At 40.6% G+C, this 12,682-nt stretch overlaps 1 protein-coding gene across 2 annotated transcripts in view; it reads right to left on the minus strand.

The window, feature by feature from the left end:
* LOC132815715 (uncharacterized) overlaps nt 1-12,682 on the minus strand; it is a 66,964-nt gene that overhangs the window by 37,611 nt on the left and 16,671 nt on the right. For both annotated transcript variants that reach the window (XM_060824796.1, XM_060824797.1), the window contains 3 exons: nt 10,268-10,321; nt 7,159-7,257; nt 5,035-5,171 (listed from right to left, as the gene is read on the minus strand). In XM_060824796.1, coding sequence (XP_060680779.1) covers nt 5,035-5,171; nt 7,159-7,257; nt 10,268-10,321 — 290 coding nt within the window. The remainder of the gene's footprint in view (nt 1-5,034; nt 5,172-7,158; nt 7,258-10,267; nt 10,322-12,682) is intronic.

A 12,682-nucleotide genomic window follows, 5' to 3' on the forward strand; every position in this document is an offset into this window, starting at 1 on the left:
CATGTGACTAGTATGAAGGCTTCAGACGTTTAGCCTTTAGATTTGCCAACATAGCCCGTCTCCAGGTTCTGAATGAGCTCAGTTCAGGAGTCTGTTCGCAAGTTGATTTGTACTCGAGTCAGGGCACAATACAAAACAATTTAAAAAAGAGCTGCTGGTAAGTACAGGAAATGTTCATAAGGCAGGATTTTAAAAATTACATGCCTGTATGAGATTGTGTTCACAAGTTGGGGATCCTTTATACAGTGGAGTATTTGATTTTATTTTTGCTTGAAGACAAACCATGTTAAGTGTTAACTCCTTCCTTCCCAGATCTATTTCATCCTCTTTCCCCTCGCTGCTGGAAGGCAGTGTCTATTGACATCCACAACTATGCATGTGCAAAATTCCACATGTACTATGTCGTAACATAAAATTGCTAACACTGTCATATGCAAGGAGTGCAATACTGAAAAGGTGTTCAGAAGAGGCAAGTGAGGATGAGTGTGGGGGTGGCGAAGAGAAAATCTGGGAGGTTCCTGCCACCTACCTTCACTCTACCCCCATGTCCTGTTTTAACCTGACCTTATTTAAATACACATCCGTGAATTTAAGCAGTGTATAGAGCATGCGCTGATGTCAGCAGACACTGCCTATTTGGAAATGCTTCCTTCTTGCTTCGTAAATTGGAATTATTCAAATTAAATATTATTTGCTATGGAATCACTAGCTTGCAAATTTTGCATCTGTCCTTTGCAGTTTTACTGTATTCATTTATCCAAGTCACAGTAACCATTATTAAGAATGGCTCAGTGGTTAGCCTCATAGCACCAGGAGCCCAGATCTCATTCCAGCCTTGGGTATCTGACTATGTGGAGTTTGCACATTCTCCTCATGTCTGGGTGGGTTTTCTCTGGGTGCTCTGGTTTCCTCCCACTGTTCAAAGATGTGCAGGTTAGGTGGATCCTAAATTGCCCATATGTCCAGGGAGGTGTAGGTTGGATGGATGAGTCATGGGAAAGGATTGGGTGTGTGGGGCATGGGGGCAGGGGGTTTCTGCATGGGATGGTCTTTGGAGGGTTGGTGTGGACTCAATGGACCAAATGGCTTGCTTCCACACTGTAAGGATTCCATAGTCTCTGGGTCAGCACTTATTTCTCAATTCTAATGGTTCAAGAAAGTAGCGGTCGCTGCAGCCCATTTGGTGTTAACACTTATGGAGAGAGTTCCAGGATTTTAATCCACTGACACTGAAACAAAATTAAGATATGCTAAAAAGTCAAGACAGTATGCTGCTTAGAGAGGAATATGCAAGTGGTGTTGCTCCCATCCTTCCATACGTTATTGTCTGACACTTGCGTGGCATGAATGTTACTTGCCACTTGTCAGCCCAAGTCTGGACAGTGCTCAGATCTTGTTGCATTTTTCATGGACAGCTTCAGTATCTGAGAGGTTACAAATGGTGCTGAACATTGCGCAGTGAATGAACGTTTCCACTTATTACAGATGTTGCAACTGGAGAGGGGCCAATGACACCACTGAGAAACTCATGCAAACATGTCCTGGAGTGGAAATGACTTGACTTCCAACAGTACAACATATTTCCTTATACTAGGTTAAAAATCACAAAACACCAAGTTGATTTGGAAGCACTAGCTTTCAGAGCACTGCTCCTTCATCAGGTGGTTCTGGAGAATAAGAACGTAAGACACAGAATTTATAGCAAAAGTTTACAGTGTGATGTAACTGAAATCATATATTGAAAAAGACCTGGATTGTTTATTAAGTCTCTAATCTTTTAGAATGATCATGTTGGTTTCAGTTCTTTCATATGTAAATCACAAAACTTTTTTTAAAAAGTTACATTCTCAAGCGAACTTTAACAATTGGTGTCATGTCAGCCCAGATAATGTATTGAAGGTATTTGTCTCACACTGGGAAGCTGTCTGTGCCACAATGGTCAGACCAATTCTAATCTAAAAACAGATTTACAGAACCTTACATGGATTCGTGCAGTTTTTGAGCAAAGTAAAATGTAATTCTGTAAGTACAAATTCACCCCACAAAATTGGGTGTGTGTGTGGGTGGGTGGGGGGGTTATGAGTATCTGTGAGAGTGTGTGAGAATGTGAATGCACTAAGGCATGGTACATTGGTGAGACCAAACAGAGCTATGGCAATGGATACAAAGCTATGGACAACAATGAACATACAGGAGTGTTCCCTCCCAGTCAGACTGCACTTCAGCGGTCCAGGACATTCGACCTTGGACCTTCGGGTGACTGTCCTCCAAGGCGTACTTTGGGACAGGCAACAACAAAAAGTGGCTGAGCAGAGGCTGATCGCCAAGCTTGGTACCCATAGGGATGGCCTCAACCAGGATCTTGGGTTCATGTCACACTACACGTGACCCCATTATACACACATACACATACTACCACACTCACCCTCTCACAGACTTACACCCCTTTACGCGCACACACACTCTCACAGGCACGCAAACCACCACCAACACTCCAGTCCAGCACCGACATCTCCAAATCCTTATGCTAGTTTTGACTCCACCCAGCAGAGAGATATCCCACTGACACCTGTTTTCCAAGGGCTCCTTGAAGCTACACAAAGTCAAATGTGGCTTTTACGTCACCTAACTCTCACCTCATCTCACCTCTGGTATTCAGCTCCTTAGCGGCCCACATCTCTAACTTCACATTGGTGTAAAAAAAGACATTTTCTTGAAGCTTTTCATTTTATGTTTATCAGATCAATGTGCAAAACATATCAATGTAAAAGGAAAATCATTTTACCTAATAAGGAAAATGCTGAATAGTTGCCAAGAGCAATCTGATTGGTCAAGGTGAAACCATTGAGTATGCACCAGTTAAGGCTCCAAGACTTGTATAAAAGACAAATGAATTAGAGAATAGTGTTTTTTTTGTTAGTTAAAGTGTCTGCAAAGAACAGGATTTAGTTCAGGAAGGAGGAGGAGAAGACCTGGGTTGACCGGGACAGGACAGACCGTCAGCCAGCGAGAGATTGTTTTGCCCAGCTCTCTCAAGGAAGGATAAGTCACTCGGCCGAGGAGGATCATGGACCCTCGTCGGGGAGCGATCCCGGCAGCAGTAGCACGTTGGGAATGCGGAGAGATGGAGACTGCATTGGGAAGACAACAACGGCAAGGGGGAGGAGGATGAGGATCGGATGGTCGGGCCAAAGTCCAGGTTGGAACGTGGGGCCGAGAAGAAAAGCGCGCGGGTTTGTGGAGAAGGGGTGTCGATGTTATTCCATCAACAGAACACTCTGAGTGCAATCATACCACATCAAAATGGAATGCACGGTGAGTGGGGTGTGGGGTGAGATGGACCCGATGAGGTGGGGCAGTGCCCTCACTTTGAGGGGAGGGGTGCAGTGCAAGAGCAGCACCAGGCGGAGGTGGTGCGGGCCGGTGCAAGGGCAGCGCCAGGCGGAGGTGGTGCGTGCCAGTGCAAGGGCACCGCCAGGTGGAGGTGGTGCGGGCCGGTGCAAGGGCGCTCGAGGTGGAGATGGTGTGGGCCGGTGCAAGGGCGTGCGAGGCGGGGTTGGGGTTGGTGGAAGAGAAGGGGTCTTGTGGGGCAGTGGAAGGGCCCCCTGAGGGTGGTGTTGAGGGGGTGGTGGAAGGTCCCCCAGATTCAGGTCTGGGGAGTGGAGAATGGGTACCCTGGGGTGGGGCAGTGGAACAACCCCCCGCGTGACACGAGGGGGAGTGTTTGGCAAATTTTTACGGAGATGCCAGTTATCTGTAAGGATAAAAGGGTGGTTATGGTAGGGGATTTTAAGTTTCCAAACATAGACTGGGACTACCACAGTGTTAAAGATTTAGATAGGATGGAATTTATTAAAAGCATACAGGAAAATTTTCTGATTCAGTATGTGGATGTACTTACTGGAGAAGGTGCAAAACTTGACCTACACTTGGGAAATAAGGCAGGACAGGTGACTGAGGTGTCAGTGGGGGTGAATTTTGGGGCCAGTGACCGTAATTCTATTCATTTTAAAATAGTGATGGAAAAGGATAGACCAGACTCAAAAGATGAAGTTCTAAATTGGAGGAAGGCTAATTTTGATGGCATTGGGCAAGAACTTTCAAAAGCTGATTGGGGGCAATGTTCACAGGTAAAGGAACAGCTGGAATATGGGAGGCCTTCAGAAATGAGATAACGAGAATCCAGAGATAGTATATTCCTGTTAGGGTGATAGGAAAGGTTGGTAGGTGTAAGGAATGCTGGATGACTAAAGAAATTGAGGGTTTGGTCAAGAAAAAGAAGGAAGCATATGTCAGGTATAAACAAGATAGATGGAATGAATCCTTAGAAGAGTGTAAAGACAGGAGGAGTACATTTAAGAGGAAAGTCAGGAGGGGAAAAAATGGAGGTTGAGGTAGCTATGTCAAGTAGAATAAGGAGAATCCAAAGGGTTTTTACAAATACATTTAGGACAAAAGAGTAACTTGGGAGAGAATAGGGCCCCTCAAAGATCAACAACTTCTAGAGGTTTACAAAATCGTGAGGGGCATGGGTAGGATAAATAGTCAAACGTCTCTTCCCTGGAGTGGGGGAGTCCAGACTAGACGGCACAGGTTTAAGCGAGAGAGGAAAGATATAAAAGGTACCTAAGGGGCAACTTTTTCACACAGAGGGTGGTACTTGTATGGAATGAGCTGCCAGAGGAAGTGTAGAGGCTAGAACAATTTCAACATTTAAAAGGCATCTGGATGGGTATTTGAACAGAAAGGGTTTAGAGGGATATGGGCTGGGTGCTGGCAGGAGGGACTAGATTGGGTTGGGATATCTGGTCGGTATGGACGAGTTGGATCGAAAGGTCTGTTTCTGTGCTGTACATCTCCATGACTCTATGACTTTGTGTATTAAAAATGCAGCCTCCAGAACATGCAAGTACATCATATACTGTGAGCCCAACTGACAATCCTCTACATGAATGGAAGCTTCAGATCATAGGTGAATAGAAATTATAAATTTTATACAGACTTAACCACTGATGCCATTTAAGAAATGCTTACCATATAATTCAGCCTATGCTTATAGCCAAGTAAATGCGACATAAATGAGGAAAATCCTCCTCGACAATTGCAAAGTCCACAGAAGAATGTTGGATCTGGTGATTGTGCGGTCTGATATTCAATTACATATTTCAGTCCTGTAGAAACACAACATACCTCAGACTTCAGCTTTAAGTTATTAAAAACTGCTTACTTATTTGACTGAAATTATGACTTAATAAAATGAGACATTTCCAAGTAACAATTCGTGTTCTAGGTTTATAATACAGAACCACGCCAGAAAACCCTTGCATTTCAACTGCAAGTGTAGCAGCTGGACATAAATCAAATTACCATGCAGTGATGATCATTCCATTAAATTCCTGTTTTTGTTAAACAAACTGAACAATTAGGCATCCTACTTGTTTTTAAATGTTGAAATATGACAATATAAAGCAAGATAATGTCAATGGATTAAGAGGATATCAGCCAACACGGAGGGCTTAATCTCCATTGTCAATGTGGAATTGCATCTTCCAGTAATCAGACATATCATCAAAAAAATTACAAGTTACTCTCAAACACTACAGGCAATCTTATTTGACAATGAGAACTAAATATGTCTAGTAAATAGGTCTTGTCTAGTATTAGATAATATTAGATATACCCAATAGCATACAATTAAGATAATCCCAGCACACTGCTGAAAAAAAAGAGGTTTTCTTAAAGAAGCAAAAAATATTAACAACCAAGAGGAGAGGTTTCCTAGCCAGTGTTGGTTGATATGGAATTATTATTTTGTGCATAACAAGACAAACTTCAAATTTACAAACGCTGTGTACTCGGTGGCACGGTGACTCAGTGGTTAGCTGTCTCACAGCATCAGGGACCCAAGTTTGATTCTCACCTTGGATGACTGCTTGTGTTGAGTTTTCACATTCTCTTAGTGCCTGCGTGGATTTCTGCCGGGTGCTCCGGTTTCTGTGCACAGTCCAAACATGTACAGATTTGGTGGATTGGCATTGGGATTCTATGAACTTCAACTTGTACAGTCCACTTACCTGGATTCCTTTTCAAAAAAGGTTTGTTTAAACTGCATCTCTGAAGCAATCCACCATGGTCAGTACTTGTTTTTAATCATCTATTCACAATACCAATAAGGAACATATGACTAAATTGAGATTCAGGAATCCCTTGCTGTCAATGCTTCTATTACTAATGGTACATCCAAAAAGAGATTACGAACCCTAGGTTGGTCAAGTAAACCCTTCAACCTACTCCACCATTTATTTCAGAATCAAAGAATCCCTACAGTGTGGAAACAGGTCATTTGGCCCAACAAGCCCACAATGACTCTCCAAAGGGCATCCCACCAGACCCAATTTCCCCATCCTGTTACTCTACATTTCCCCTGACTAATGCACCTAACCTACATATCCTAAACACTATGGGCAATTTAGCATAGCCAATTCACTTAACCTGCACGTTTTTGGACCATGGGAGGAAACAGGGGGACCTGGAGGAAACCCACGCAGACATGGGAAAAACATGCAAACTCCACCCAGACAGTTGCCAGAGGCTGAAAGTGAATCCAGGTGCCTGGTGCTGTGAGGCAGCAGCGTTAACCACTAAGCCACTGTATGCCCATTAGTTCCAGGCTAAGCCTTCAGGCTTGGTTTATGCACTTCCGGTCCACATTGTATAACATTCATATATAATAATAAAAGGCAGCCTGCTCCCACAAGACACCTCGAACATGATCACAAAATGAACAGCAAGTTTCTAGAAAGCATGAATCAAAAAACATGTTGCTTTGGCTCCCGAATGAAAACACTCTGACCCTTATGGGTATCAGTCTATATTGAACATGGAAATATATGCATTCCCTTCCTCCCTCTGACTTAAAATTGCTAATAAAGGTTTGGATTGATTTTACTAAACAGATTGTACAAAAACAAACTATTACATGTTTACTCCTAGGATTTCAGTTATAAAGGGCAATTGTTATTACATTAATTATGAAAAGACATCCTCTTATCATATCCAAATCTGGAAAAGAACCAATAAATATGCTATAGCAGACAAATTAATTTACTGATTAATACATACAATAGGATTACATGATGTTATTGGAAAAAAACATACCAATCAAAGGATCAGTTATGCCAACATCTCTTATGTGTTGTTCCAAAAGGGATGACCCATACGCATGTGGCGAATCAATTGTTGGTACCCTTTTTTTAACTACAACAGAAGAACCCATAATTAAACAGATTACAACTACATACAAAAAAGACCAACAATCTCGTGCTACTTTTAACAACTATGCTAGACACATCAAGGTTCACAATTTCTCGAAACAGAGTCTGCTCTCAAATGCGAACAAATACTTGCAATTCATTTTTACTTGATAGACACTTAACATGTTGACAGATGAAAGGGATACCTCAAGCCTTTTCTGGAATTTTGAAACCTTGTATAAACATTAACTCCCTTATTTAGTTCTTTCAGGGGTGTGGGCATTGCTGCTAGAGAAGTATTTGTTATCCATTCCTAACTGCACTTGAATGGAGTGGATTGCCAAGCCATTTCAGAGAGCCATTAAGACTCAACCACATCGCTGTGGATCTGGAATCAAAGTATTTTAAAAAGTATTTTAAAGTTCACCATTAGTTGATTAATTGAATAAGACGACAGAGGTACTAGAAATTATTTAACTCAAATTCGTATAAATTAATTAAATAAGTAGAGATGGCTGGACAGGTGATGCGCTGTAGCTGCATGATGTGTGAGCCGGCTGATCCTATTGAATGGTAGTGATCACATCTACAGCAAGTGTTGGTTTCTGGAAGAACCTGGGATCAGAATTGATGATCTGGAATCTGACTTCAAACACTGTGGGAGGGGGAAGAGCTACTTGGACGATTTGTTTCAGGAGGCAGTCACACCCAGTAGATTAAGTAATTCGAATTCAGTAAGTGACCAGAGAAACAGGATGTGACCATAAGTGAGGCAGGTAGGGGGATTCTGAGTTCAGGAGTGAAGGAGCCTAAGCCTTTGACCTTGTCCAGTAGGTATGAGATTTTTGCTCCCTGAATGGATGAGGAAAAGGGCTGTGGACAGGATGAGCCAGATGACCATGGCACCATGGTGCAGAAGACCATTCAAGAGGACATAGCAAAAAGACAAGTAGTTGTTATAGGAGATTCTATAATTAGGGGGACAGATAGTATCATTTGTGAGCCGGATTGGGAGCCCTGCCTGGTGTGTTGCCTGCCCGGTGCCGGTATGTAGGATATCTCCGACCAGCTTGAAAGGATATTGGAGCGGAAGGGAGAGGATCCAGTTGTTGTGGTCCACAATGGGACAAACAACATAGACAAGGCTAGGAAGGAGGACCTGTTTGGGGAGTATCAAGCACTAGGAAGGAATCTGAAGAATAGGTTCTCAAGGGTCATAATCTCTGGATTACTGCCCAAGCCATGTACTAATTGGCATAGTGATAAGAAAATTAGGAAAGTAAACAGGTGGCTAAGATATTGGTGTGGGAAAGAGGGATTCCATTTCATAGGACATTGGCAAGACACAACTTCCCAGCATCCACCCTTTCTAAGCCATGCATTATCTTTCAAGTTTCTATCAGATATCCCCTCAACCTTCTAAACACTAATGAATATAATCCCAGGATCCTCGGCCGTTCATCGTATGTTAGGCCTACCAGGGATCATCTGTGTGAATCTCTGCTGGACACGCTCCAGTGCCAGTATATCTTTCCTGGGGTGTGCGGCCCAAAATTGGACACAGTATTCTAAATGTGGCCTAACTAGAGCTTTATAAAGTCTCAGAAGCACGAAATAAGAAAATACATATCATTAAAATTACAGTTTCAATCACAAAGATTGCTCTCCAAACCACTTTACTCACATTTATTTAATTTCTGACTGTCTGTTGTGACATTATCCTAAGGCACTTTATGTAAGTAAGCTACCAGACAGAATGAAGCACTATATCCCTCAGTCAATAGTAATTCTACATGACAGTTATTATGGAGATAGTTTGGAGATAGAGGAATATAATCTAAAAAGTATGACTGCTATGAACAAACGCTCAAGACGGACCTGCAAAATATGCACAAGCAAATTTAATAGAGAACAATAAATGCCAGGCCCAATATTCAATAGATTGAGCAGCACCTGTGCAGAGAACAAAGGAATTGTGGCTTCTGCTGTAGACTTTGATTAAACAGTTTGGTTCAACATTTGAAAGATTAACGATATGTCACGTGATGAACGTTTCCAGCATTTTCTGTTTTTGTTTTGGATCAGCCAGTTGTTTTTGGTTTATAAAAATGCTTAAATTATCAATCATACAATAAAAACATGAATATCCCCAACAGTACAATTAAATTTCATCTTTAAGTAGCATTAGGCTAATAAAGACTAAAATATAAATTGTTTTGATTGGTTTATTTGGGGCAAGAGCAAGAAATCAGCGATGGAAAATTCAAATGGTGGAAATGGACATTAAACTGAAACCTATCTACTACCAATTGGTCAGTATCAACAAAATTGAAATTCATGCAAAACCGTCATCACTTGCACATTTCAATCCTGTGCCTTAATACAAATTAGTGTAAAAGAGTGAAGAAACAAGTTCATAAGCTGTTTATATAGGTCCTCGACAGACGGTTTTACATAATTGAGGGGGTATCATCCACAAAATGGTCTCTAAGCTCAAATACATATTCCTCTCTCAATCTCCAAATTCTGTGGCAATAGCAATCTTTCAAGCTGAATTTATCTTGAAAGGTATTATTTTAAGTTCCAGAACAATCCTTCACAATATGAAGTATCACACAGGTCCAAAGCTGTACCAACATTTTCTGGAGGTTTCAGTCCAAAAAAACATCAAGTTATAGTGAAAGCTGAATATTGAATGCCTACCATATAAAGAAAAAAAGTTTCAGCTGGGAAAAAAAAGTTAATAAATTAATTTTATAAATGACTAGGCACAAATGCTTTGTGGAAATGGAAGCATAATTCACCTTAAGAATCTTGACATTCCCTTATGTGCCCCAGAACCTCAATTTTTCTAAAATTCTTTCACCGAAAGTGGGTGTCACTAAGTAACGGTTGAGTGTAAAAAGACTAGCATCATTACAAATCCACCTTATAACCAATGAACTTGGAACAGTGCAACAGTGAATAAACATTTTAATCACATTTTAAGAAATTGTGAATAGAAAAATGCATACCAGTGTTAAACGTTTTAGCTCCTGCATTTTTAAACTGTCCTTTTGTTCCAGGAACTGAGAAACAGAATTCAAAAGTAGAAATAACATAACTGAAATTGACATATGTATTCATGCACTTTTAAAAAATGGTTTCTACACTTGGGAAAAGAACAAACAGCCCTAAGTTATGTGCATCAATACAAGAAAAGTAATGTCTTTGCTTCATCCCATTCTCCCCCTATACTTTTTCATCCTGGAAATCATGCTTTAAAAATTAATTGAAGGTTAGCTACATTGCATTTCACTATCACATTAGATGGTTTCACTTATGCCATCTTCTACTTAAAACTGTATGTGGTATTTTAATGTTGCTCCTTAATTATTAGGTACTTACACAAAATTATGCAATATATATAGCATAACGAGAGGCCATGCAGCCCAACAAATTCAGTGCATATGCTCCACAATATAAGAGAAATGCATGTTCAAATCCTGGCCCAAACAAAATTTGAAAATTGTTAATTTCTCTTAAACATAGTATTAAGCATAAATCTAAATTCTGGACAACCATTTGCAGCTCCTGTTCTATAGAAGGAATCTAAGCAATTCCTACAGAAGTTGAGAAATGTTTGGAATTGGCTACAATAGAGGCTGCAAATGTAGAGAGCTTCTTCAAGGAAGGCATCCTTGTAAGAGGATTCGCAGTAGGTTAAAATCTTTGAGTAAAAAATGAGGTCTGCAGATGCTGGAGATCACAGCTGCAAATGTTTTCAAGGGAGGCATCCTTGTAAGATTTGCAGCTGTGATCTCCAGCATCTGCAGACCTCATTTTTTACAATAGAGGCTGGTGAGTTCTATGCTGGTAAGGATAAGTTGGACAAAACCTGTTTGCCCTGAAGAAAGAAAAGTCATTGGTGAAATAAGAGTTGCAGTCTGTACGTTTAGTTATTCAACTCCAACAGTGAACAGATTTATTGGAATGTTCCCTTCCAGCTGTTACACTGGATGTCAGAAAGTCCCATTCAACATGCCCATTGAAAAAAAACTGTGATTGCACATGGGTTTACAAATGATTTTGAAAGTTAGACTGAAACAAGACTATAGAAAATCAACTGCAAATAAATAATAGAAAAAGCTGAAAATACATGGGTGGTCAGGCACAATGCGAGATGAACAGATTTAAGTTTGGTGATGTTTTTATTAGGACAAATCCAGATATTTCCAGTATTTTCTATCTTTATTCAAAATTTTCAGAATCCAGTTTTCTGTTCTCATCTGACTTGCATACTGTCTTATCACTGCCTATTTGGGCAATTTCCTCCAAGTTCATAACATTCTCAAGATATCCACTTTTTTTTAAACTCTGGCCTCTTGAACATATAAGCTTAAATTGCAATGTCCCCCAACTAAATGGTAACTGAACTTTCATTGAACTGAAGCTCTGAAATTCAATCGCTATACTTGGATTACTCCACTTCATTTTGTTTTCCTTTAAGACAGGCCTTAAATACCTTTGATCAATTCCTTGGTCATCAAACCCATAATCATTCTGTACTTTAACATTATATTTGTTGTGTGAAGTCAATTGAACAATGCATTACATTTCAGGCACTATAGAAATCACAGTCGCTACTGCTGTTCTTCCACAGAATTTCAATATATAAGTCAGCAAACTCTACAGTAAGTAACAAACCTGAGGAAACAAGTCCACTATGTCTTACTCAGGCTATTTCAGGCTCTGAAATTTGATCTGATAACAGGTCACATTTTTGAAGATCAGTTTGATGGATTGCCAAATGTACCACCTTTAATGAGAATTCACTCCATTATCACTTAACTGGGAATGCTAAGCCAACTGTATCCTCTGTTTAACCCTTCCAGGGCACCTGTGGATGAAAACTATTCAAACTAAGTGTATAAATAGGTTGTGTTGGATGGCCCAATGTGTCAAAACAATATAATGTGAGCATGCAAAATTTCAAGATAGTTGATTCCCCTGACATTTTATCCACGTTGTTTTCCTAAACACTAACACGCGATTGATTTTAGCTCAGAGGGCAGCAGTGATCAATTTCCTAGTAGCCTCATCACAAAGTAAAGCTCCACACCACATCAAAATGGGGAAAAGTCACAAGATGTGACACTGGTTCCATGCAATCTTACTTTGATTGTCGTGGCAAGTTTGAAGAGAAAAGCTGAAATAAAAACAGCGTGTGTTCGGAGGAACTCAGCAGCACTTGTGCAGACAGATCAGTTGACTTTTCAATTCTTTTTGTCATTGAAGACACATTGGACTTGAAACATTAACCATTTTTCTCTCCTCCACAGACATTCCCAGATCTTCTCAGGCTGTTTCAGCACTATTTCAGATCTCCAGAGTCCACATTACTTCACTGTCATTAAGAATACAGTTCAAACTGAACTATAAAGGCAAAA

This window comes from Hemiscyllium ocellatum, chromosome 5 (genome assembly GCF_020745735.1).
Source record: "Hemiscyllium ocellatum isolate sHemOce1 chromosome 5, sHemOce1.pat.X.cur, whole genome shotgun sequence".
Lineage (NCBI taxonomy): Eukaryota > Metazoa > Chordata > Chondrichthyes > Orectolobiformes > Hemiscylliidae > Hemiscyllium > Hemiscyllium ocellatum.